Below are 27,809 nucleotides of genomic sequence, written 5' to 3'. Positions count from 1 at the left end.
CAATATTTACACGGGATCATTGGGAGTGTGTCAGTATTTACCCGAGATCACTGGGGACTATGTCAATATTTACACGGGATCATTGGGAGTGTGTCAGTATTTACCCGAGATCACTGGGGACTATGTCAATATTTACACAGGATCATTGGGAGTGTGTCAGTATTTACCCGGGATCACTGGGAGTCTGTCAGTATTTACCCGGGATCATTGGGGAGTGTGTCAGTATTTACCCGGGATCACTGGGAGTGTGTCAGTATTTACCCGGGATCACTGGGAGTGTGTCAATATTTACACGGGATCACTGGAAGTGTGTCAATATTTACACGGGATCACTGGGAGTGTATCAATATTTACACGGGATCACTGGAAGTGTGTCAATATTTACACGGGATCACTGGGGAGTGTGTCAGTATTTACCCGGGATTACTGGGAGCATGTGTCAGTATTTACCCGGGATCACTGGGGAGTGTGTCAGTATTTACCCGGGATTACTGGGAGCATGTGTCAATATTTACACGGGATCACTGGAAGTGTGTCAATATTTACACGGGATCACTGGGGAGTGTGTCAGTATTTACCCGGGATTACTGGGAGCATGTGTCAGTATTTACCCGGGATCACTGGGAGTGTGTCAGTATTTACCCGGGATCACTGGGGAGTGTGTCAGTATTTACCCGGGATCACTGGGAGTGTGTCAATATTTACCCGGGATCACTGGGAGTGTGTCAATATTTACACGGGATCACTGGGGAGTGTGTCAGTATTTACCCGGGATTACTGGGAGCATGTGTCAGTATTTACCCAGGATCACTGGGAGTGTGTCAATATTTACACGGGATCACTGGGGAGTGTGTCAGTATTTACCCGGGATTACTGGGAGCATGTGTCAGTATTTACCCGGGATCACTGGGAGTGTGTCAATATTTACCCGGGATCACTGGGAGTGTGTCAATATTTACCCGGGATTACTGGGCAGTCTGTCGGTATTTACCCGGGATCACTGGGAGTGCCAATATTTACACGGGATCACTGGGAGTGTGTCAATATTTACCCGGGATCACTGGGAGTGTGTCAATATTTACCCGGGATTACTGGGCAGTCTGTCAGTATTTACCCGGGATCACTGGGAGTGTGTGAATATTTAACCAGGATCACTGGGAGTGTGTCAATATTTACCCGGGATTACTGGGCAATCCGTCAATATTTACACAGGATCATTGGGAGTGTGTCAGTATTTACCCGGGATCATTGGGAGTCTGTCAGTATTTACCCGGGATCACTGGGAGTGTGTCAGTATTTACCCGGGATCACTGGGAGTCTGTCAGTATTTACCCGGGATCACTGGGAGTGTGTCAATATTTACCCGGGATCACTGGGAGTGTGTCAATATTTACCCGGGATCACTGGGAGTGTGTCAATATTTACCTGGGATCACTGGGAGTCTGTCAGTATTTACCCGGGATCACTGGGAGTGTGTCAATATTTACCCGGGATTACTGGGAGTCTGTCAGTATTTACCCGGGATCACTGGGAGTGTGTCAGTATTTACCCGGGATTACTGGGGAGTGTGTCAGTATTTACCCGGGATCACTGGGGACTATGTCAATATTTACCCGGGATTACTGGGCAGTCTGTCGGTATTTACCCGGGATCACTGGGAGTGCCAATATTTACACGGGATCACTGGGAGTGTGTCAATATTTACCCGGGATTACTGGGCAGTCTGTCAGTATTTACCCGGGATCACTGGGAGTGTGTCAATATTTACCCAGGATTACTGGGAGTGTGTCAGTATTTACCCGGGATCACTGGGAGTGTGTCAATATTTACACAGGATCACTGGAAGTGTGTCAATATTTACACAGGATCACTGGGAGTGTGTCAGTATTTACCCGGGATCACTGGGGACTATGTCAATATTTACACGGGATCATTGGGAGTGTGTCAGTATTTACCCGAGATCACTGGGGACTATGTCAATATTTACACGGGATCATTGGGAGTGTGTCAGTATTTACCCGAGATCACTGGGGACTATGTCAATATTTACACAGGATCATTGGGAGTGTGTCAGTATTTACCCGGGATCACTGGGAGTCTGTCAGTATTTACCCGGGATCATTGGGGAGTGTGTCAGTATTTACCCGGGATCACTGGGAGTGTGTCAGTATTTACCCGGGATCACTGGGAGTGTGTCAATATTTACACGGGATCACTGGAAGTGTGTCAATATTTACACGGGATCACTGGGAGTGTATCAATATTTACACGGGATCACTGGAAGTGTGTCAATATTTACACGGGATCACTGGGGAGTGTGTCAGTATTTACCCGGGATTACTGGGAGCATGTGTCAGTATTTACCCGGGATCACTGGGGAGTGTGTCAGTATTTACCCGGGATTACTGGGAGCATGTGTCAATATTTACACGGGATCACTGGAAGTGTGTCAATATTTACACGGGATCACTGGGGAGTGTGTCAGTATTTACCCGGGATTACTGGGAGCATGTGTCAGTATTTACCCGGGATCACTGGGAGTGTGTCAGTATTTACCCGGGATCACTGGGGAGTGTGTCAGTATTTACCCGGGATCACTGGGAGTGTGTCAATATTTACCCGGGATCACTGGGAGTGTGTCAATATTTACACGGGATCACTGGGGAGTGTGTCAGTATTTACCCGGGATTACTGGGAGCATGTGTCAGTATTTACCCAGGATCACTGGGAGTGTGTCAATATTTACACGGGATCACTGGGGAGTGTGTCAGTATTTACCCGGGATTACTGGGAGCATGTGTCAGTATTTACCCGGGATCACTGGGAGTGTGTCAATATTTACCCGGGATCACTGGGAGTGTGTCAATATTTACCCGGGATTACTGGGCAGTCTGTCGGTATTTACCCGGGATCACTGGGAGTGCCAATATTTACACGGGATCACTGGGAGTGTGTCAATATTTACCCGGGATCACTGGGAGTGTGTCAATATTTACCCGGGATTACTGGGCAGTCTGTCAGTATTTACCCGGGATCACTGGGAGTGTGTGAATATTTAACCAGGATCACTGGGAGTGTGTCAATATTTACCCGGGATTACTGGGCAATCCGTCAATATTTACACAGGATCATTGGGAGTGTGTCAGTATTTACCCGGGATCATTGGGAGTCTGTCAGTATTTACCCGGGATCACTGGGAGTGTGTCAGTATTTACCCGGGATCACTGGGAGTCTGTCAGTATTTACCCGGGATCACTGGGAGTGTGTCAATATTTACCCGGGATCACTGGGAGTGTGTCAATATTTACCCGGGATCACTGGGAGTGTGTCAATATTTACCTGGGATCACTGGGAGTCTGTCAGTATTTACCCGGGATCACTGGGAGTGTGTCAATATTTACCCGGGATTACTGGGAGTCTGTCAGTATTTACCCGGGATCACTGGGAGTGTGTCAGTATTTACCCGGGATCACTGGGAGTGTGTCAATATTTACCCGGGATTACTGGGGAGTGTGTCAGTATTTACCCGGGATCACTGGGGACTATGTCAATATTTACACAGGATCATTGGGAGTGTGTCAGTATTTACCCGAGATCACTGGGGACTATGTCAATATTTACACAGGATCATTGGGAGTGTGTCAGTATTTACCCGGGATCACTGGGGACTATGTCAATATTTACACGGGATCATTGGGAGTGTGTCAGTATTTACCCGAGATCACTGGGGACTATGTCAATATTTACACGGGATCATTGGGAGTGTGTCAGTATTTACCCGAGATCACTGGGGACTATGTCAATATTTACACAGGATCATTGGGAGTGTGTCAGTATTTACCCGGGATCACTGGGAGTCTGTCAGTATTTACCCGGGATCATTGGGGAGTGTGTCAGTATTTACCCGGGATCACTGGGAGTGTGTCAGTATTTACCCGGGATCACTGGGAGTGTGTCAATATTTACCCGGGATCACTGGGAGTCTGTCAGTATTTACCCGGGATCACTGGGAGTCTGTCAGTATTTACCCGGGATCACTGGGAGTGTGTCAATATTTACACAGGATCATTGGGAGTGTGTCAGTATTTACCCGAGATCACTGGGGACTATGTCAATATTTACACGGGATCATTGGGAGTGTGTCAGTATTTACCCGAGATCACTGGGGACTATGTCAATATTTACACAGGATCATTGGGAGTGTGTCAGTATTTACCCGGGATCACTGGGAGTCTGTCAGTATTTACCCGGGATCATTGGGGAGTGTGTCAGTATTTACCCGGGATCACTGGGAGTGTGTCAGTATTTACCCGGGATCACTGGGAGTGTGTCAATATTTACCCGGGATCACTGGGAGTCTGTCAGTATTTACCCGGGATCACTGGGAGTCTGTCAGTATTTACCCAGGATCGCTAGGGACAGTGTCAATATTTACCCGGGATCACTGGGAGTCTGTCAGTATTTATCTGGAATCATTGGGAGTGTGTGTCAGTATTTACCCAGGATCACTGGGGAGTGTGTCAGTATTTACCCGGGATCACTGGGGAGTGTGTCAGTATTTACCTGGGATCACTGGGCAGTGTGTTGTTTTTTTCCAGGGGTCTGTCGGCCCTTCCGTGCCTTTGAGCCACACTGCCTCAGCAACCCCGACAAATCCAATTCACCCTAACCTCAACAAGGGACAATTCACCTGCGCGATACGTCTTCAGACTGTGGGAGGAATCCGGAGGACCCAGAGGAAACCCACGCATTCCACGGGGTGGAGGTACAGATATAGAATGGCACCAGAGTTGAACTCTGAATCAGAACAACCCAAGCTGTAAGAGCGTAAAGCTAACTGCATGCTAACATGGATCCCAGCAGAAAACAAGTAGGTAAGGCGCTTGGTGAGCTTCATACAGGCCTGCTCCACTGGTAGTTAGAGTCATACAGGAGTCCTGCACCTAGAAACAGGATCTTCAGCTCATCTCCTCCACACCAAACCATTTAAACTGCCTACCCCCATCGACTTGTACAGGACCACAGCCCTCCATTCTCCAGTAGCTGACCAACTACAGGGCAGCTCACATAAAGATCTCCCTGCTCCACCAGAACCTCCTGACCAACTACAGGGCAGCTCACATAAAGATCTCCCTGCTCCACCGGAACCTCCTGACCAACTACAGGGCAACTCACATAAAGATCTCCCTGCTCCACCGGAACCTCCTGACCAACTACAGGGCAGCTCACATAAAGATCTCCCTGCTCCACCAGAACCTCCAGACCAACTACAGGGCAGCTCACATAAAGATCTCCCTGCTCCACCAGAACCTCCAGACCAACTACAGGGCAGCTCACATAAAGATCTCCCTGCTCCACCGGAACCTCCTGACCATCTACAGGGCAGCTCACATAAAGATCTCCCTGCTCCACCGGAACTTCCTGACCATCTACAGGGCAGCTCACATAAAGATCTCCCTGCTCCACCAGAACCTCCTGACCAACTACAGGGCAGCTCACATAAAGATCTCCCTGCTCCACCGGAACCTCCTGACCAACTACAGGGCAGCTCACATAAAGATCTCCCTGCTCCACCAGAACCTCCTGACCAACTGCAGGGCAACTCACATAAAGATCTCCCTGCTCCACCAGAACCTCCTGACCAACTACAGGGCAGCTCACATAAAGATCGCCCTGCTCCACCGGAACCTCCTGACCAACTACAGGGCAACTCACATAAAGATCTCCCTGCTCCACCGGAACCTCCTGACCAACTACAGGGCAGCTCACATAAAGATCTCCCTGCTCCACCGGAACCTCCTGACCAACTACAGGGCAGCTCACATAAAGATCTCCCTGCTCCACCGGAACCTCCTGACCAACTACAGGGCAACTCACATAAAGATCTCCCTGCTCCACCGGAACCTCCTGACCAACTACAGGGCAGCTCACATAAAGATCTCGTTGTTCCCACCCCAATCTCTCTACCATGGTGCTCAAGTATTACAAATCCCAGCAGTGGACCTGAGCAGATGGCGCCCTTGGGGAGGTTCATTCAGGTCCACCTACAGGGCAAGTCACCCTGCTCCACACCCACTTGGACATGGGGGCACACTGAGTGGCAGAGGTTCGTGTCACTCACCTGATAAAGTTGGTTGGCACGGGGCACTCACTGCTGCCACAACCCTGCAGGCTGCTCGACACGGCCACCCCATTCATAGGGTTCACAAACAGCACCTGAGTGGCCTGTAACCGAGACACAACACATTATCAATAAGCACGCACGTCACATTTACAGCACACTCGTATATACATGCCCAAACACACATGGGAACACGTACTCAAGGGGAAACAGAATAAGTATAAACCTATAAGACAAAGGATCAGAATTAGGTCATTCAGTCCATCAAGTCTGCTCTGTCATTCCATCGTGGCTGATCTCAGAATACACTCAATCCCATACACCTGCCTTCTCACCTTAACCTTTGATGCCCTGACTGATCATGAAACGTCAACTTCTGCCTTAAATATACCCTTTGACATGGCCTCCACCGCGGTCTGTGGCAGAGCATTTCACAGATTCACCACTCTCTGCCTAAAACAATTCCTCCTTACCTCTTTTCTCAAGGGTTATCCCTGAATTTTGACACTGTGCTCTCTGGTTCTGGATACCGTCACATAGGAAACATCCTCTCACAGCCTTCGTTCCCAGAATCATCCTCGTGAACCTCCTCTGGACTCTCTCCAATGACACACATCCATTCTGAGATATGGGGCCCAAAACTGTTGACAATACTCCAACTGTGGCTTTTTGTAGTGTCCTATAAAGCCTCAGTATTATCCCCTTGCTTGTATATTTTATTCCCCTTGAAATAAATGCATTTGCGTTCTTTATCACAGATTCAATCTGTAAATTAACCTCTGGGAGTCTTCTGCAAGGACTCCTAAGTCCCTCTGCACCTCTGATGTTTGAACCTTCTCCCCATTCAGATAATAGTCACACTATTGTTCCTTTTTCCAAAATGCATTATCATACATTTCCCAACACTGTATTATCCCATCCTCTCACCACCCTACCAGGAATTGGGTTCCTCTTGACCTCACCTACCATCTCACCAGCCTCTGCATCCTGCACATACTTCTCCAAAACCTCCGCCACCTCCAAAGGGATCTTTCCATCCCCCCACTTCCTGCTTTCCGCAGGGATCGCTCCCTACGTGACTCCCTTGTCCATTCGTCCCTCCCCACTGATCCCATCCTGGCACTTACCCTTACAAGCAGAAGAAGTGCCACCCCTGCCATACACCACCTCCCTCACAACCATTCAGGGACCCAAACGGTCCTTCCAGGTGAGGCGACACTTCACCTGTGAGTCTGATGAGGTCATTTACTGTGTCCGGTGCTCCCGGTGTGGCCTCCTGTATATCAGTGAGACACATCATAGATTTGGAGAAGGCTTCGCTGAGCACCTACACGCCATGTGCCAGAAGTGCTTTCCACAGTGAAAAACAATGCAAAGTACCCATTGAGTCCATCTGCCATGTCTTTGTCCTCCATTACTACCTCACCAGCATCACTTTCCAGTGGCTGAATATCAACTCTCCCCTCCCTTTTACTCTTCATATAACTGAAAAAACTTTTGGTATCCTGCTTTATATTATTGGATAGTTTACCCTCATATTTCATCTTTTCCCTTCTTATAGTTTCTTTAGTTGCCTTTTGTAGGATTTTAAAAGATTCCAAATCATCCAACTTCCCGCTCACTTTTGCTACCATATATGCCCTTTCCTTGGATTTTGTACAGCCCCTAATTTCCCTTGTCAGCCATGGTTGCCTACTCCTGTCATTTGAGAACAACTTCTTCTGTGGGATATCTATCCTGCGCCTTGTGAACTACTCCCAGAAGCTTCAGCCATCTCTGCTCTGCCGTCGTCCCCACCAGGATCCTCCTGCAACCCACCTGGGCAAGCTCCTCTCTCATGCCTCTGTAATTCCCTTTATTCCATTACGATACTGATATATATGAGTTATGCTTCTCCTTCACAAATTGAGGTTTAAATTCAATCATAATATGATCACTGCCTCCTAAGGGTTCCGTTGCATTAAGCTCCCTAATAAGATCTGGGTTATTACACAACAACCAATCTAAGATGGCCTTTCACCAAGTAGGCTCAAGCACAAGCTGCTCTAAAAAGCCATCTCTTAGCCATTCAACAACTCCCTCTCTTCAATCCGACACTAACCTGATTTTCCCAATCCTCTTGCACATTGAAGTCCCCCATTACAATTGTGTCATTGCCCTTGTTACATGTTTTCCAGCACCCATTGAAATCTGAACCCCACATCTTCACTACTATTACGAGGCCTATATATGATACCCATAATGGTATTTTCACTCTTGCAGTTTCTCAACTCCACCCACGAAGATTCAACATTATCTGGTCCTATGTCACCTCTTTGTAAAGATGTAATTCCATCTTTTACCAACAGAGTCAAGTCACCGCCTACACCTTTGTTCCTTTCAATACAAAGTACATCCTTTGCACCTAAATATGGCCTTCCTTTAGCCGTGACTCAGTGATGTCCACAATGTCATACTGACCAATCTCTGATTGTGCCACTTGTTTGTCCACCTTATTCCAAATGCTACACAAATTTAAATACCACACCCTCAGTCCTGCATTCTTTGTCCTTTTGAATTGGTGAGTTGGAGAGCTTCAAGAGAGGAAGCGGAGCACATGTCCAAGAGCAAAGTTCAAAAAGGGAAAGCTTCACAGGAACTCAGCTGAGTTGGAGAGCTGGGAAGGTTCAGGCATAAAAGGGAGACGCTGCCTAACGGAGCAGTCATCAAAAGAGCGGTCATTGAAAGAGTGGTCTGAGGCAGACTGATAGGGCTTTGGCAAGGTAAGTGGGTAGGTGGACTTCATTATTTTTTCCCTTGCTTTTTTTTTTGGAGGAATAGAGGACACGTCTGTAGGGGTCAGAGTGGGAATCCTGGGAATCTCCCAGTCTCCCAGATGGCCACATCTGCACCGAGATGCAGCCTCTGAGAGAACGCGTTAGGGATCTGGAGCTGCAGTTTGATGACCTACAGCTTATTAAGGAAAATGAGCAGGAGTGCATCACCCCGAGGCTGCAGGAGTTAGAGATGTGGGTGACTGTCAGGGAAGGGATGGGAAGAGCTCAGAGAGTAGAGAGAACCCCTGTCACCATCCCCCTCAGCAATCGTTATCTTGTTTTGGATGCTGTTGGGGTGGGGGGGGTGACCTGACAGAGGACAACCATGGCGACCGCGCCTCTGGCACTGAGCGTGGTTCCATGGTGCAGAAGGGAGAGAAGAAGATGAGGAATGCTGTGGTCATAGGGGATTCAACAGTGAGGGGAACAGACAGGAGGTTCTGTCAGCCTGATAGAGATACCCGCATGCTGTGTTGCCTCCCAGATGCCAGGGTGTGGGATGTCTCGGATCGGGTGCAGAGTATTCTGAAAGGAGAGGGTGAACTCCTCAGTGCACGTTGGTACCAATGACACAGGTAGAAAAAGGGAGGAGGTCCTGAAGAGAAAATTCAGGGAGTTGGGTAGGAAGCTGAAAAGCAGGACCTCGAGGGTAGTAATCTCAGGATTGCTGCCTGTGCCACGTGCTAGTGAGTGCAAGAATAGCATGATCAGGTGTATGAATGTGTGGCTGAGAGACTGGTGTAGGGAGCAGGGCTTCAGATTTCTGGATCATTGGGGCATCTTCTGGGTGAGGTACGGCCTGTACAAAAAGGATGAGTTACATCTGAACACAAAGGGGTCCAACATCTAAGCAGGCAAGTTTAATAGAGCTGTTAGGGAGGTTTAAACTAATTAGACAGGGGGATGGGAACCGGAGTGACAGGGCTGAGGAAGGGGGAAATAAATATATCAAAGATAACGTGTAACAGAGATGATAGAAAGGACAGGCAAGAGATGAGGCATAATCACAGCCAGTGGGATGAGTTACAGGGCAATAGAGGCATGGTGCAGTTAAAATAGAAAGCAACAAATACTGGACTGAGTGTGTTATATTTCAATGCAGGCAGCGTAAGAAATAAAATGGACGATCTTGAAATTCAGGCACAGATTGACAAGTATGATTTTGTGGCCATCTCTGAAACTTGGCTAAAGGATGGCTGCCATTGGGAGCTGAACGTCCAAGGATATACGGTGTATCGGAAAGATAGGTTAGTAGGCAGAGGGGACGGCCCTGTGTATAAGAAATAATATTAAATCATTAGAAAGGGATGACATAGGCTCAGAAGGTGTAGAGTCTCTATGGGTTAAGAAATGGCAAGGGTAAAAGGACCCTAATGGCAGTTGTATACGGGCCTCCAAACAGCAGCCGGGATGTGAATTACAAATTTCAGCAGGAGGTAGAAAAGGTGTGTCATAAGGGCAATGTCATGATAACCGTTGGGGATTTTGACATGAAAGTTGATTGGGAAAACCAGGCCAGTACTGGACCTCGAGAGAGAATTTATAGAATGTCTAAGGGATGGCTTTTTAGAACAGCTTGTTGTTGAGCCCACTAAGGTATCAGCTGTACTGGATTGGGTGTTATGCAATGATTCGGAGGTGAAAAGAGAGCTTAAGGTTAAGGAACCCTTAGGGTACAGTGATCACAGTAAGATTGAGTTCACTTTGAAATTTGAGAAGGAAAAACAAAATTCCAAAGTGTCAGAGTCTCAGTGAAATAAAGGAAATTACAATGGCATGAGAGGGGAACTGGCCATGGTTGTCTTGAAAGAGACACGAGCAGGAAGGACAGCAGAACAGAAATGGCTGGAGTTTCTGAGAAAAATGAGGGAGGTGCAAGACAGATATATTCCAAAGAAGAAGAAATGTTTGAATGGAAGAAGGACACGCTGTGGCTGACAAGTGAAGTCAGAGCCAAAGTAAAACCAAAAGAGAGGGCATACAAGGAAGCCAAAGATAGTGGGAAGATAGAGGATTGGGAAACTTTTAAAAACTTGCAGAAGGAAACGAAGAAGGTCATTAGGAAGGAAAAGATGAATTAAGAAAGGAAGCTGGCGACTAATATCAAAGTAGATACTAAAAGCTTTTTGAAGTATATAAAGGGTAAAAGAGAGTTGCGGGTAGATATCAGACCAATAGAAAATGACACTGGAGGTAGTGTAATGAGAGATGCAGAGATGGCAGAGGAACTGAATGCATATTTTGCATCAGTCTTCACAGTGGAAGACATCTGCAGTATACCGGACATGTGTCAGGGAAGTGAAGTTTGTGCAGTGAAAATTACAACTGAGAAGGTGCTCAGGAAGCTTAATAGTCTGAGGGTGGATAAATCTCCTGGACCTGATGGAATGCACCTTCAGGCTCTAAAGGAAATAATTGGAGAGATTGCACAGGCATTAACAATGATCTTTCAAGAATCAATAGATTCTAGCATTGTACCCGATGATTGGAAAATTGCAAATGTTATTCCGCTATTTAAGAACGGTGGGAGACAGCAGAAACTATAGACCTATTAGCCTGCCATCAGTGGCTGGGAAGTTGTTGGAATTGATTGTTAGGGATAAGATTATGGAGTACCTGGAGGCACATGACAAGATAGGCCAAAGCCAGCATGGTTTCCTTAAAGGAATATCCTGCCTGACTGACCTACTGCAATTCTTTGAGGAAATTACAAGCAGGGTAGACAAGGGAGGTGCAGTGGATGTGGTGTACTTGGATTTTCAGAAGGCAATAGACAATAGGTGCAGAAGTAGACCATTCGGCCCTTCGAGCCTGCACCGCCATTTTGAGATCATGGCTGATCATCTACTATCGATACCCGGTTCCTGCCTTGTCCCCATATCCCTTGATTTCCCTATCCATAAGATACCTATCTAGCTCCTTCTTGAAAGCATCCAGAGAATTGGCCTCCACTGCCTTCCGAGGCCTTTGATAAGGTACCACACATGAGGCTGCTTAGCAAGATAAGATCCCATGGAATTACAGGGGAGTTACTAGCATGGGTGGAGCATTGCCTAGTCTGCAGAAAACAGAGAGTGGGAATAAAGGAATCTGATTCTGACTGGCTGCCAGTTACCAGTGGAGTTCCACAGGGGTCGGAGTTGGGACCACTGCTTTTTATGAGGTATGTCAATGATTTGGACTATGGGATTGATGGATTTGTGGCTAAATTTGCCGATGATACAAAGATAGGTGGAGGATTGGGTAGTGTTCATGAAACAGAGAGCCTGCAGAGAAACTCAGATAGTTTAGGGGAATGGACAAAGAAGTGGCAAATGAAATACAATGTTGGAAAGTGCTTGGTCATGCACTTTGATGGAAGAAATAAATGGGCAGACTATTATTTAGATGGGGAGAGAATTCAAAATGCAGAGATGCGGAGGGACTTGGGAGTTGTTGTGCAGAATGCCCTAAAAGTTAGCCTCCAGGTTGACATTGAAATACTGACATTGGAGAGGGTTCAGAGAAGATTCACGAGAATGATTCCAAGAATGAAAGGGTTACCGTATGAGGAATGTCTGGCAACTCTTGGGCTGTATTCCCTGGAGTTCAGGAGAAAGAGGGGGATTTTTGAAACATTCTGAATGTTGAAAGGCCTAAACAGATTAGATATGGCAAAGTTACTTCCCATGGTAGGGGAGTCCAGGACAAGAGAGCATGACTTCAAGATTGAAGGACATCCATTTAGGTATGCAGAAATTACTTTAGTCAGAGGGTGGTAAATCCGTGGAATTTGTTGCCACGAACAACTGTGGAGGCCAAGTCATTGGGTGCGTTTAAGGCAAAGATGGATAAGTTCTTGATTAGCCAGGGTATCAAAGGGTATGGGGAGAAGGCAGGGGAGTGGGGATGACTAGAAGAATTGGATCAGCCCATGATTGAATGGTGGAGCAGACTCGATGGGCCGAATGGCCTACTTCTGCTCCTATAGCTTATGGTCTTATGAATTTTGTCTCTGTGGTATTTAATTCTTTGCTCTGTCTGCAGTTCAACCCAATCATTAACTTGTCTTTCCTTTTGTTAATGTTATACCCATCATCTACTTGCAAACCTGCAAAGCTCATCCTCAGCTCTATCATCCTGGCTCCCATGCCCCTGCCATATTATTGAGGACCCCTACATGTGACACACTTGAAGAACCGAGAGATGTGGAGGTGTCAGTGGGGGGTCAGTCAACGAGGGTGGGGTCAGTCAGTGAGGGTGGGGGTCAGTGAGGGTAGGGGACAGTGAGGGTGGGGGGTCAGTCGGTGAGGGTAGGGGACAGTGAGGGTGGGGGGTCAGTCAGTAAGGGTGGGGGTCAGTCAGTAAGGGTATGGGTCAGTGAGTGTGGGGGTCAGTCATTGAGGGTATGGGTCAGTGAGGGTGGGGTTCAGTCGGTGAGGGTATGGGTCAGTGAGGGTGGGGGTGGGGGTCAGTGAGGGTGGGGGTCAGTGAGGGAGAGGGTCAGTGAGGGTGGGGGTCAGTTGGTGAGGGTGGGGGTCAATGAGGGTGGGGGTCAGTGAGGGAGAGGGTCAGTGAGAGTGTGGGTCAGTCGGTGAGGGTGTGGGTCAGTGAGGGTGGGGGTCAGTCGGTGAGGGTATGGGTCAGTGAGGGTGTGGGTCAGTGAGGGTGTGGGTCAATGAGGGTGGGGGTCAGTGAGTGTGGGTCAGTCGGTGAGGGTGGGGGTCAGTCGGTGAGGGTATGGGTCAGTGAGGGTGGGTCAGTCGGTGAGGGTGGGGGTCAGTGAGGGTGTGGGTCAGTGAGGGATGGTGTGGCTCTGGAAAGGAGGGGTGGGTCAAACATTTGTCCTTGTTGATGGAGAGCTGGCAAAGGGTGTGGAGACTGTGGGCACTGACAGGTTGGGTACAAGAGGCACGACATTTTGTGAAGCAGGGTGAGGAGAGGTATGGAAAGCATATCCAGGAAACAATCACGAGCTGTACCTTGGGATCATTCTGATTAATAATAACAGCCAGCACCAGCGCGTCCCCAGAGAAGGCAGACAGCAGCGCTCCTCTCAACTTCACCGGCTGACAGGCCGGGCTCAGGACCCCCAGAGCCTGGACCTCTGTTGTCCATTGTGCACAGAACGGCACAGTACTGAAAGGTAAGTGTCAGAGTGAGTCCTAATGTCACACTCTTGCACTCACACACACACGTACACACACACGCACACACACTCTCCACACACACGCACACACACATGCACTCACATGCTCACACTCACACACACTCTCCAGACACACACACATACTCACACGCACCCACGCACACACACGTACACACACTCTCCAAGTACTCAAATGCACTCTACGTATGCCACACACATGTATATGCACTCCACACAGACATAAACTCACACACTCAAATGCACTCTACATACACATAAATTAACATGTGAACACTAACAATCAAGCTTACTTAAGCTAACATGCATACATTGGCCACAGACAGATATAACAGTATGTATATACTCATGAAAATGAAGACTCAGTTTAATGTCATATTAATGTAATGAAATTCCTCACTCGTACGAAGCTCACAGAGTAATCAGTGTACATGCTCTCCACGGTACAATTATAGAAGTTTTTGAGCGTATTTGTTGACATGCCAAATCGCTTCAAACTCCTAATAAAGTATAGCCACTGTCTTGCCTTCTTTATGACTACATCCCTATTGAAGCAGAGTGCCCTACTGCTTCAAAACATCCACCATTGTCCCTGTACCTAAAAAGACCAAGGTAACATGTCTGAATGACTGGCGTCCTGTTGCACTCACCTCAATAATAAGCAAATGCTTTGAGAGGTTGGTGAAGGACTACATCTGCAGAATGCTACCACCCACACTGGACCCCTACTATTCGCCTACCAATGCAACTGATCGACAGGTGATGCGATAGCCACCACTCTACATACTGTCCTTATACATCTGGAAAAGAATGATGCTATGTGAGAATTCTGTTCTTGGACAACAGTTCAGCATTCAACACCATAATTCCCTCCAAGCATGACAATAAGCTCAGAGACCTATGCCTTCACCCTGCCTTGTGCAGCTGGATCCTGGGCTTCCTGTCAGATCTGCAGCAGGCAGTAAGAGTGGGCTCCCTTACCTTTGCCCCTCTGACTCTCAATAGAGAAGGCCCTCCCAAGGCTGTGTCCTAAGCCCCTTCCTTCATTCTATGTATACCCACAACTGTGTCGCCACTCACAGCTCCAATCTATCAATTAAATTTGCAGATGATACTACGCTGACTGGCTTTTTCTCAAATAATAACGAGGCATCCTACAGAGAGGAAGCCATCACTGTGACACAGTGGTGTCAAGAAAGCCACCTCTCCCTCAATGTCACAAAAACAAAGGAGCTGGATATGAACTACAGGAGGAACAGAGACAGATCCACCCCTATTGACATCAATGGATCTGAGGTTGAGAGGGTGAACAGCTTTAAGTTCCTCAGCAAACACATCTCCGAGGATCTCACTTGGTCTGTACATACCGGCTGTGTACTGAAAAAAGCACAACAGCGCTTCTTTCACCTCAGACAACTGAAGAAATTCGGCATGAGTCCCTAAATCCTAAGGGCTTTCTACAGGGGCACAACTGAGAGCATCCTGACTGGCTGCATCACTGCCTGGTACGGGAACTGTACTTCCCTCAGTCGCAGGACTCTGCAGACAGTGGTGCGGACAGCCCAGTTCATCTGTAGATGTGAACTTCCCACTAGTCAGGACATTTGCATTGGCAGGTGTGAACAAAGGGCCTGAAGGATCATTGGGGACCCAAGTCACCCAAATCACAAACTGTTCCAGTTGTTACCATCTGGGAATCGGTATCACAGCATGAAAGCCAGGACCAACAGGCTCTGGGACAGCTGCTTCCACCGGGCCATCAGACTGATTAACTCATGCTGACACATCTGTATTTCTAAGCTATATTGACTGTTTTGTTATATATCCTACTGTACATACTATTTATTATAAATTACTATAAATTGCACATTTAGACAGATGTAAAGATTTTTACTCCTCATGTATGTGAAGGATGTAAGAAATAAAGTCAATTCAATTCAACAGAATAAAGTGGTATAAATGCAGAATTAACACGCACTCACGTACACTCACGTACACACACACACGCAATGAAGACATCCGTACCTCACACAGCGTTCCACTTGCTCAAACCACTTCACTTTCAAGGTGGTCAACACCAGAGCGTCACTGTAGACAAAGGCGAAGGAGCAGAAGCAGCAGTCACCCAGTACCTAGACACAAACAGATACACTGATGGTCAGTTACATCACTGTGCTGAAACGTTAACCGTGTGCCTCTCCTCACAACTGCTGATCGGCTTCATCAACACTTTTCTCATATTTCAGCCTTCCACAGTTTTCCTTCCAAACAACCAGGAACAGCCGGGAGTTGCAACACACTGCCAAGATACCTCTGTAAAACTCAGAACATAGAACAGGACAGCACAGACAGGCCCTTCAACCTGCAAATTTATGCCAAACCAATTAAATTAGCAATCAAATGGCCAACTAAAATAATCCCTTCTGCCTACACAATGCCCATATCCTTCCATTTTCCTCACATTCATGTGCCTATCTAAACATCTCTTAAAAGTCTCCAATGTTTCTGCCTCGATCACCACTGCAGGCACCGTGTGAAAAATACTTGTCCCTCACACTTCCTTTGAAATTACCCCTTCTCACCTTAAATGCATGTTTTATAGAACATAGGGTATAGACACATAGAACAGTAAAGCACATAGACAGGTCTTGCAACCCACAATGTTGTGCGGAACCAATTCACTTTTCCCCATCTCAGAGATATGCAAAATTAAAGGACACGGGGGGAGAAGATTTAATAATCAGGATTCAAAATTGTTTAATGTCATTTTCAGTACACAAATGTAAAGAAAAACTAAGTAATTGTTACTGGCTCCAATGCAGCAAAAAAACCACAATAAATACTGTACAAATGCATAAGATATACATAGATTATATGTCCATAAAGTGTCGCTGTGCACAGGTGTGTCTGTACATAAAGTGACTGACAGAAAATGATAAAGTAGAGGTGGTTGGGGGTGTGGAAGTGTTGGTTAGTGGGTTGAGGTGTTGAACAGCCTTACTGCTTGGGGAAAAGTACAGCAAATGGAGGACGAGAGAGACCATTTTCATGCAGAGAGTGGTGAGAGCCTGGAACACACTGCTGGATGAAAGTGGTGGAGGCAGAGTCACTGGAGCTCTTAGGAGTTGTCTGACAAGCATTTGAATCACCTGGGTTTAGAGGCTATAGGCAAAGTACCAGAAGATGGGGTTAATACAGCTGGGTGACTACTAGTCCATTGTGGACATGGATGGGCCAAAATCCCTGTTTCTCTGCTGTGCAACTCTATGACTGAAAATACCTCCCAGCCTGTTCCCACCATACATCCTGTGGCTGGAAGAGTGCTTGTTGCCTCTTTGAAATTGTATCTGAGAGGCCAGCCAATGGTGGCTGTAATCAGCTTCATCTCACCAACAGAGAACACAGTTCTGGAACTGACACCATCAGTGTGAGCCCAATGAAACCTGGCAGCATCCCTCTGTGACTAACCGTTAAACACCTTCAAATTCAAGTGATGGGTTACCCACAGCTTTGCTTTACAACTATTAACAAGCAGAATAGATGAAGAATCAGTGGATATTGTGCAATTGGTTTTTCAGAAGGCCTTTGACAAGGTGCCACACATGAGGCTGCTTAACAGGTTAAGATCTCATTGTATTACAGGAAAGATGGATTGAGCAGTCACTGATTTGAATGAGGCAAAGCGTGGGAATAAAGAGAGCCATTTCTGGTTGGCTGCTGGTGACTTGTGTTCCACAGGGGTCTGTATTGGGACCGATTCTTTTTACGTTATATGTCAATGATATGGATGACAGAACTGATGGCTTTGTTGCAAAGTTCGCAGTTGATATGGAGATAGGTGGAGGGGCAGGTAGTTTTGAGGAAGTAGACAGGCTACAGAAAGACTTAGTAGATTTTGGGAGGCACTTCGGTAGAAGGAATAAAAGTGTAGACATTTTCTAAGTGGACAGAAAATTCAAATATCTGGAGTGCAAATAAACTAAGACGTCCTCGTGCAGGATTCCTCAAAGGTTAAATTGCAGGTTAAGTCGGTGGTGAGGAAGGCAAATGCAATGTTAGCATTCATTTCGAGAGGATTAGAATATAAAAGCAAGAATGTAATGTGAAGGCTTTATAAGGCACTGGAGAGGCCCCACTTGGAGTACTGTGAGCAGATTTGGGACCCTTATCTAAGAAAGAATGTGCTGACATTGGAGACAGGTCAAAGGATGTTCACAAAAATGATTCTGGGATTGAAGGGCTTATCATACGAGGAGTGTTTGATGGCGCTGGGCCTGTACTCACTGGAATTCAGAAGAATGAATAGGGATCTCAATGAAACCTAAGATGATGAGAGATGATAAGATGATGAGATCGTGTGGATAGTCAGAGGCTTTTTCTCAGGGCTGAAATGGTTGCCACAAGAGGACCCAGGTTTAAAGTGCTGAGGAGTAGGTACAGAGGAGGTGTCAAGGGTAAGTTTTTTACTCAGAGAGTGGTGAGTGCGTGAAATGAGCTGCTGGCAACAGTGGTGGAGGCGGGTACATTAGGGTCTTTAAAGAGACTTTTAGATAGGTACATGGAGCTTAGTAAAATAGAGGACTATAGGTAAGCCTAATAATTTCTAAGGTAGGGACATGTTCGGCACAACTTTGTGGGCCGAAAGGCCTGTATCGTACTGTAGGTTTTCTATGTTTTCTATTGAATGGTGAAAGGCCTTGACAGAGTGGATGTGGAGAGGATGCTTCCTATGGTGGGAGAGTCTAAGTCCAGAGGACACTGCCTCAGAATAGAGGGATGTCCATTTAGATTAGAGATGAGGAGGCAGTTATTTACCCAGAGAGTGGTGAATCTGTGGAACTCATTGCCACAGGTGGCTGTGGAGGCCAAGTCATCAGGTATATTTAAGGCAGAGGTTGATAGATTTTTGTTTAGTTAAGGCATGAAGGGATACAGGAAGAAGGCAGGAGATTGGAGCTAAGAGGGAATTGGATCAGCCACGGTGAAATGGCAGAGCAGACTTACTGGGCCAAATGGCTAATTCTGCTCCTATATATTGTGGTCTTATTCTTTGCACATTCATATATCTACCAAAGATCTGATTCTATCACCACCTTGGGCAGTGCATTCCAAGTACCCACCACTCTCTCTCCTCTGAACTTACCCCCTTTCACCTTAAATGCTTACCCTTTGGTATTAGACATTTGGACACTTAGAAAATGTATCTGCTGTCTCATTTTAAAGAACTCCTCAGCCTCTGCTACTCCAAAGAAAACACCGACCCTCTAATCCAGGCACTTCCTCTGCAGCTTCTCCTGTAATGGGTTAACCAGAACTAAGCGGAGTTTTATACAGCTGCAACATACCCTGACTCTTGAACTTAGCGCCTGTCAAGGCAGGCATGTCATATGCCTTATTGACAACCTGTTCAGCCACTTTTAGGAATTTGTGAACTAAGAACTAATTTTCCCTTTAGACTTTAAAGAACATTTGCAGATGGCTAACCCTTCTTTTCATCACCATCCGCGTCAGGCTCTCTTCTCACTGCTGCCATCAGGAAGGAGGTACAGGAGCCTCAGGACCCACACCACCAGGTTCAGGAACAGTTATTACCCCTCAAACAACAGGCTCTTTAACCAGAGGGAATAAGTTCAGTCAACTTCACTCACCCATTACTGAAGTGTTCCCACAATCTATGGACTCACTTTCAAAGACACTTCATTTCATATTCTTGATACTTATTGCTTATTTCTTTGTCAGCTTTTTTCGTTTTGTATTTGCGGTTTGTTGTCCTTCCACATGGTTGTTTGTCCATCTTGTTGGGTGTGGGTTTTCATTGATTCTATTATGTTTCTTTGTATTTACTGCGAAAGTCCGCCACAACAGAAATCTCAGGGTTGTATATGGTGACGTATATGTACTTGGATATTAAAATTACTTTGAACTTTGATTTCTATTACAAACAGTGGGATATGATCTGGTGTGAACTGAGTATTTCGCCGAAATGATACAACTCTAGCAACTGAATATGGGTCCTGATGCCAGTCCTGATGAAGTCGGGACCCAAAATGTCGACCGCTTATTTCTTCCCATAGATGTTGCCTGACCTGCTGAGCCCCTCCAGCATTGTGTGTGTGTTAAACTGAACGTGGGGTAGCCAACAATACTCTTGGCAATGACAGAAGTTGGATAGTATCTCACTGTCTACTGAAGGACTAGCTGAGGTCCTACACAAAAGTATCAGATACCTTTTGTGATTACACATGGCAATGGACTCACCTCATCAGTGACAAAGACCGCATGTACGGCGCTCTCCTTGTCTTCTCCCTGGGGAAGTCTGACCTGGTCACTGGGTAAAATCTGAGCCCACTGCCCATTCAGTCGGGGTCCAGGAACATCTGGCAAATCTTGCTGCTCAGTACTTTCCCAAAGAAATGCTGTGCCTGTCTGACTGAGCAGGAGAACCCGCTTCCCATTGTTCGACACAAACAAGAACAGCTTTACAGCAGACTCTGTGGGAGAACAAGTACAGCTCATCAATGAGGGAAGAGACATGGTAAACAACAGCAGGGCCTTGGTCAGAAATCCAGCAGCTCACATCTGTCTCCAACCCTAAACCTTGAGCAAAGATAAAACATTGAGTATTAGTGTGGAAGGAAGATAAAGCAGAGTATTTCATTGCTCTGGGCCTGTATTTGATGAAGTTTTGAAGAATGAGGGGGGAACTCATTGAAACCTATCAAATAAGAATGGCCCAGAAAGAGTGGATGTAGAGACGATGTTTCCAATTGCAAGGGAGACCAAGAGCAGAGGATCCAGCCTCAGAATAAAAAGACATCCCTTTGGAACAGACATGAGGAGGAATTTCTTTAGCCAAAGGGTGGCCTCAGTACTACCAGGGGTTAACCACCCTGACCTATCGTCCACAATCACCGTCGTCTGAGTGGACAGAGTCGGAATGGCGATTTTGAGGCTTTAGCTCTTGGAGGCTTCAGTCAGAGAAAGCAAAGAAAGGAAGTTTGTTTTTTTGCTTCCTTTCTTTATATCTGCTCAGCTAGGACAGTAGAGAGGCCAGGCAAGGTAAGTGAATGCTCCTCTTGCGTGATGTGGGAAGGCAGGAAGACACAGAACACAGAACATCGAAATCTACAGCATATTACAGCCCTTTGGCCCTCAATGCTGTGTCAACCATTTAACCTACTTTAGAAACTGCCCAGAATTTCTCTACTGCACAGCCCTCTATTTCTCCAAGCTCCATGTACCTGTCTAAGAGTCTCTTAAAAGACCCTATTGTGTCTGCCTCTACTACTGTCGCTGGCAGTGCATTCCATGCACCCTCTACTCTCTCCCATACCTACTTCCAAGCAACTTTAAAGTACACCCCCTCGTGTTAGCCGTTTCAGTCCTGGGGAAAAAGCCTCTGGCTATCCACACAATCAATGCCTCTCATCATCTTGTACACCTCTATCAGGTCACTTCTCATCCTCCATCGCTCCAAAGAGAAATGGCCAAGTTCACTCACCCTGTCCCATAATGTATGCTCTCTAATCCAGGCAACCTCCTGTAGTATCCAATCTCCTCTGCACTCTCTCTATAGTATCCACATTCTTCCTGTAGTGAGGTGACCACAACTGAACACAGTACTCCAAGTGGTACCGAACCAAGGTCTTATAAAGCCTTAACATTACCTGGCGGCTCTTGAACTCAATCGCACATTTGATGAAGGCCGTTAAAGCATACGGTGCCTTAACAACACTGTCAACCTGCGTAGCAGCTTTGAGTGTCCTATGGACTCGGACCCCAAGATCTTGCAGATCCTCCACAAAGCAAAGAGTCTAACCATTAATATAATATTCTGTCTTCAAATTTGACCTACCAAAATGAATCACTTCACACTTAAGACAATTAAGACCATAAGATATAGGAACGAAGTAGGCCATTCGACCTATTGACTCTGCTCTGCCATTCAATCATGGCTGATCGAATTCTTCCAGTCATCCCCACTCCCCTGCCTTCTTCCCATACCCTTTGATGCCCTGGCTAATCAATGCACCCAATGACTTGGCCTCCACAGCTGCTCGTGGCAACAAATTCCAGATTTACTACCCTCTGACTAAAGTAATTTGTCTGCATCTCTATTCGAAAAGGACGTCCTTCAATCCTGAAGTCGTGCCTTCCAGTCCTGGAGTCCCCAATCATAGGAAATCACTTTGCCATATCTAATCTGATCAGGCCTTTTAACATTTGGAATGTTTCTATGAGAACTCCCCTCATTCTTCTGAACGCCAGGGAACACAACCCAAGAGCTGCCAGACATTCCTCATATGATAGATAACCCTTCCATTCCTGGAATCATTCTCGTGAATCTTGTCTGCACCCTCTCCAACATCAGTATATCCTTCCTAAAATAAGGAGCCCGAAACTGCACACAGTATTCTAAGTGTGGTCTCACACGTGCCTTATAGAGCTTCAACACCACACCCCTGCTCTTCTATTCTATACATCTAGAAATGAATGCCAACAACGCATTCGCCTTCTTCACCACTGACTCAACCTGGAGGTTAACTTTTAGGGTATCTTGCACAAAGACTCCCAAGTCCCTTTGCATCTCTGCATTTTGAATTCTCTGTCTATCTAAATAATCGTCTGCCCATTGATTTCTTCCACCAAAGTGCATGATCATATAGTTTCCAACATTGTATTTCATTTGCCACTTCTTTTCCCATTCCCCTAAACTATCTAAGTCTCTCTGCAGACTCTCTATTTCCTCAACACTACCCGCTCTTCCATCTATATTTGTATCACTGGCAAATTTAGCCACAAAACCATTAATCCCATAGTCCAAGTCATTGGCATACTTCGTAAAAAGCAGCGGTCCCAACACCAACCCCTGTGGAACTCCACTGGTAACCAGCAGCCAGTCAGAATAGGATCTCTTTATTCCTACTCTCTGTTTTCTGCCGACCAGCCAATGCTCCACCCGTGTTAGTAACTTCCCTGTAATTCCATGGGCTCTTATCTTGCTAAGCAGCTTCATGTGCAGCACCTTGTCAAAGGCCTTCTGAAAATCCAAGTACACCACATCCACTGCATCTCCTTTGTCTAACCTGCTTGTAATTTCCTCAAAAAACTGTAGTAGGCTAGTCAGACAGGATTTTCCTTTCAGGAAACCATGCTGGTTTTCACCTGGCTTGTCATGTGCCTCAAGTACTCTGTGATCTCAACCCTCGATTCCAACAACTTTCCAACCACTGATGTCAGGCTAACAGGTCTATAGTTTCCTTTCTGCTGCCTCCCACCCTTCTTAAATAGCAGAGTAACATTTGCAATTTTCCAGTCATCCAGTACAATGCCAGAATCTATTGATTCTTGAAAGATCATTCTTCATGCCTCTGCAATCTCTCCAGCTGCTTCCTTCAAACTCCGAGAGTGCATTCAATTGGGTCCAGGAGATTTATCCACCCACAGACCATTAAGCTTCCTGAGCACCTTCTCAGTCGTAATTTTCACTGCACATACTTCACTTCCCTGACACTCTTGAATGTCCGGTATACTGCAAATGTCTTGCACTGTGAAGACTGACGCAAAATATGCATTCAGTTCCTCTGCCATCTCTGTGTCTCTCATTACAATATCTCCAGTGTCATTTTCTATTGGTTCTATATCTACTCTCAACTCTTTTACCCTTTATATACTTCAAAAAGCTTTTAGTATCTACTTTGATATTAGTCGCCAGCTTCCTTTCATAATCCATCTTTTCCTTCCTAATGACCTTCTTAGTTTCCTTCTGCAAGATTTTAAAAGCTTTCCAATCCTCTATCTTCCCACTAGCTTTGGCTTCCTTGTATGCCCTCTCTTTTGGTTTTACTTTGGCTCTGACTTCACTTGTCAGCCACAGTAGAGTTCTTCTTCCATTCAAAAATTTCTTCTTATTTGGAATATATCTGTCTTGCACCTCCCTCATTTTTCTCAGAAACTCCAGCCATTTCTGTTCTGCTGTCCTTCCTGCTCATGTCTCTTTCCAGACAATTTTGGCCAGTTCCCCTCTCATGCCACTGTAATTTCCTTTATTCCACTGAAATACTGACACATTGGAATTTAGTTTCTTCTTCTCAAATTTCAAAATGAACTCAATCACATTGTGATCACTGTTCCCTAAAGGTTCCTTAACCTTAAGCTCTCCTATCACCTCCTGATCATTGCACAACATCCAATCCAGCAAAGTCAATCCCCTAGTAGGCCCAACAACAATCTGTTCTAAAAAGCGATCCCTTAGACATTTTACAAATCTCTTGAGGTCCAGTACTGGCTTGGTTTTCCTAAACGACTTTCATGTTAAAATCCCCAATGATTATCATAACATTGCCCTTCTGACACGCCTTTTCTATCTCCTGCTGTAATTTGTAATCCACATCCCGGCTGCTGTTTGGAGGCCCGTATACAACTGCCACTAGTGTCCTTTTACCCTTGCCATTTCTTAACTCAATCCATGGAGACTCTACACCTCCTGGTCCTATGTCATCCCTTTCTAATGATTTAATATTATTTCTTATACACAGGGCCACACCACCCCCTCTGCCTACTAACCTATCTTTCCGATACACCGTATATCCTTGGACATTCAGCTCCCAATGGCAGCCATCCTTTAGCCAAGTTTCAGAGATGGCCACAACGTCATACTTGCCAATCTGTAGCTGAATTTCAAGATCGTCCATTTTATTTCTTCTGCTGTGTGCATTCAAATATAATACTTTCAGTCCAGTATTTGTTGCTTTCTGTTTTAACTGCACCATACCTCTATTGCCCTGTAACTCATCCCAATGACTGTGATTATGCCTCATCATCTGCCTGTCCTTTCTATCATCTCTGTTGCACGCTATCTTTGATTTATTTCTGTTTTCCCCTTCCTCAACCCTATCACTCCAGTTTCCATCCCCCGGCAAATTAGTTTAAATCCTCCCGAGCAGCTCTATTAAACCTGCCTGCTGGGATATTGGACCACTTTAGGTTCAGGTGTCCTTTTTGTACAGATTGTACCTCCCACAGAAGAAGCCCCAGTGATGCAGGAACCCAAAGTCCTGCCTGCTTTACCAGTCTCTCGGCTACACATTAATAAGCCTGATCATGCTATTCTTGTGCTTGCTCGCACGTGACACAGGCAACATTCCTGAGATTACTATCTTGGACATCCTTCTTTTCAGCTTCCTACCCAACTCCCTGAATTCTCTCTTCAAGTCCTCCTCCCTTTTTCTACTGTCAATGGTACCAACGTGTACCAAGACTTCTGGCTGCTCACCCTCTCGCTTCAGAAAACTCTGTACCGATCTGAGACATCCCATACCCGGGCACTTGGGAGGCAACACAGCATGCAGGTATCTCTATCAGGCTGACAGAACCTACTGTCTGTTCCCCTCACTGTTGAATCCCCTATGACTACCGTACTTCTTGCCTTCTTCTCTCCCTTCTGCACCACAGAACCACACTCACTGCCAGAGACCCGATTGCCGTGGTCACTACCTAAACAGGATCCAAAACGAGATCACAATTACTGAGGGCGATGGCAAGAGGGGTTCTCTCTAATATCTGAGCTCTTCCCATCCCTTCCCTGACTATCACCCACTTGTCTAATTCCTGCAACCTCTGGGTGACTACCTCCTTGTAGCTCCTATCTACCTCCTGCTCACTTTCCCTTGTAAGCTGTAGGTCATCAAGCCACAGCTCCAGATCCCTCACGCGGTCTCTCAGAAACTGCATCTCGGTGCACCTGGTGCAGATACGGCCACCTGGGAGCCTGGCAGAATCCCAGGATTCTCACATCTGACACTCATAGCAAAGTACTAACCCGACAGACATGGTCTCTATCCCTCCAAAAAAAAAATGCAAAATAAAAGCAGTCCACGTAGCTTGCTGAAGCATAAATGAGCCAAAGCCTACCACTCTGACTCAGACCACTCCCTCGATGAGCAGGATGAGCCGCGTGAGAATAGGAGTGATAGTACAGACATGTGCATGGAGTTGGAGGAGGTAGCGGGGTACTTAATGAATACTTTGCTTCAGTATTCACCGGTGAAAAGGACCGTAGCAATTGTGGAGGTGAGTTACAGTGGATTGAAATACTTGAGCGTATAGACATTAAGTAAGAGAATGTGCTGACCTGGATTGAACTCCATCTGCCAGTTCTCACCCCAGTTCTGCATCCTATTGATGCCCTGATGCCTCTGACAACCCTCTAGACTATCCACAACACCCCCAACTTTTGTATCACCACTAAACTTACTAACCCACCTTTCTACTTCCTCATACAAGTCATTTACAAAAATCACAAACAGGAGGGGTCCCAGAACAGATCCCTGCAGAACACCACTGGTCACCGTTCTCCATACAGAATACGACCATCTGCAACCACCCTTTGCTTTCTGTGGGCAAGCCAATTCTCGATCCACAAAGCAAGGTCTCTTTGGATCCCTCGCCTCCTTACTTTCTGAATGAGCTTTGCATGGGGAATCTTATTTAATGGCTTACTAAAATCCATATACACTACATCCACTGATCTACCTTCATTCTTCCTCAAAGAATTGACGACCTGCCCTTGACAACGCCATGCTGACTATCCGTAATCAGATTATGTCTCTCCAAATGCTCAGAAGCCCTGCCTCCAGGATCGTCTGCAACAACTTGCCCACCACTGAAGTCAGACTCACGGGTCTATAATTTCCTGGGTTATCTCTGCTCCCTTTCTTCAACAAGGGAACAACATTTGCAACCCTCCAATTCTCTGGTACTTCTTCCGTCCCTATTGTTGATGTAAAGATCATCACCAGAGGCTCAGCAATCTACTCCCTCCCAGGCTACTGGGGGTATATTTCGTCTGATCCCGTCTACTGATCAAACAATACTTTTCAAAATCTCTGGCACATCCTCTTACTTAATGTCCATACACTCAAGCATTTCAGTCTGCCGTAACTCATCCCCACAATGCCAAGGTCCTTTTCACTGGTAAATACTGAAGCAAAGTATTCATTAAGTACCCCTGCAGCCTCCTCCAACTCCATGCACGTTTCCACTATCACTCCTATTCTCACACGGCTCATCCTCTTGCTCTTGTAGAATGCCGAGGGGTTTTCCTTAATCTTGCTCACCAAGGCCTTCTCGTGGCCCCTTCTGCCTCTCCTAATTCCATTCTTCAGCTACCTTCCTGGCACCCTTGTAATCTTCTAGAGCTCTAACAGTACTTGCTTTCTTGAAACTTTCATAAGCTTTTCTTTTCTTCTTAACTTAATTACCTACATCCTTTGTACACCACGGTTCTTTTACCCTACCATCCTTTCCCTGCCTCAATGGAACATACCGATGCAGAACACTATGTAAATGTTCCTTGAACATTTGCCACATTTCCATGAGAACATCTGCTCCCAACTTATGCTCCCAAGTTCTTGCCTAAAAGCATCATATTTCCCCCTACCCCAATTAAACATTTTCCCAAATTGTCTGATCCTATCCCACTCCAGTGCTATGGTAAAGGAGATAGAGTTGTTATCACTACCTCCAAACTGATCTCCTACCAAGAGATCTGACACCTGACAATGTTCACTTCCATAAGACTATAAGACATAGGAGCAGAAGTAGGTCATTTGGCCCGTAGAGTCTGCTCCGCCATTTAATCATGGCTGATCTTTTTTTTCTCCCTTACCCAGCCTTCTCCCCGTAACCTTTGATGTCATGTCCAATAAAGAATCTGGCAACCTCT

General features: G+C 46.2%; 1 protein-coding gene across 1 annotated transcript in view; it reads right to left on the bottom strand.

Moving 5' to 3' along the window:
• The window catches only part of cplane1 (ciliogenesis and planar polarity effector 1), a 349,043-nt gene that overhangs the window by 292,299 nt on the left and 28,935 nt on the right, over positions 1–27,809 (bottom strand). Inside the window, exons 5-8 of the mRNA XM_073047849.1 lie at positions 20,342–20,574; positions 16,109–16,215; positions 13,899–14,055; positions 6,122–6,225 (exon numbers count right to left, since the gene is read on the bottom strand). Coding sequence (XP_072903950.1) covers positions 6,122–6,225; positions 13,899–14,055; positions 16,109–16,215; positions 20,342–20,574 — 601 coding nt within the window. The remainder of the gene's footprint in view (positions 1–6,121; positions 6,226–13,898; positions 14,056–16,108; positions 16,216–20,341; positions 20,575–27,809) is intronic.

Source organism: Hemitrygon akajei, chromosome 6 (assembly GCF_048418815.1).
Source record: "Hemitrygon akajei chromosome 6, sHemAka1.3, whole genome shotgun sequence".
Classification (NCBI taxonomy): Eukaryota; Metazoa; Chordata; class Chondrichthyes; order Myliobatiformes; family Dasyatidae; genus Hemitrygon; species Hemitrygon akajei.
This window is presented reverse-complemented; position numbering and strand designations above follow the sequence as displayed.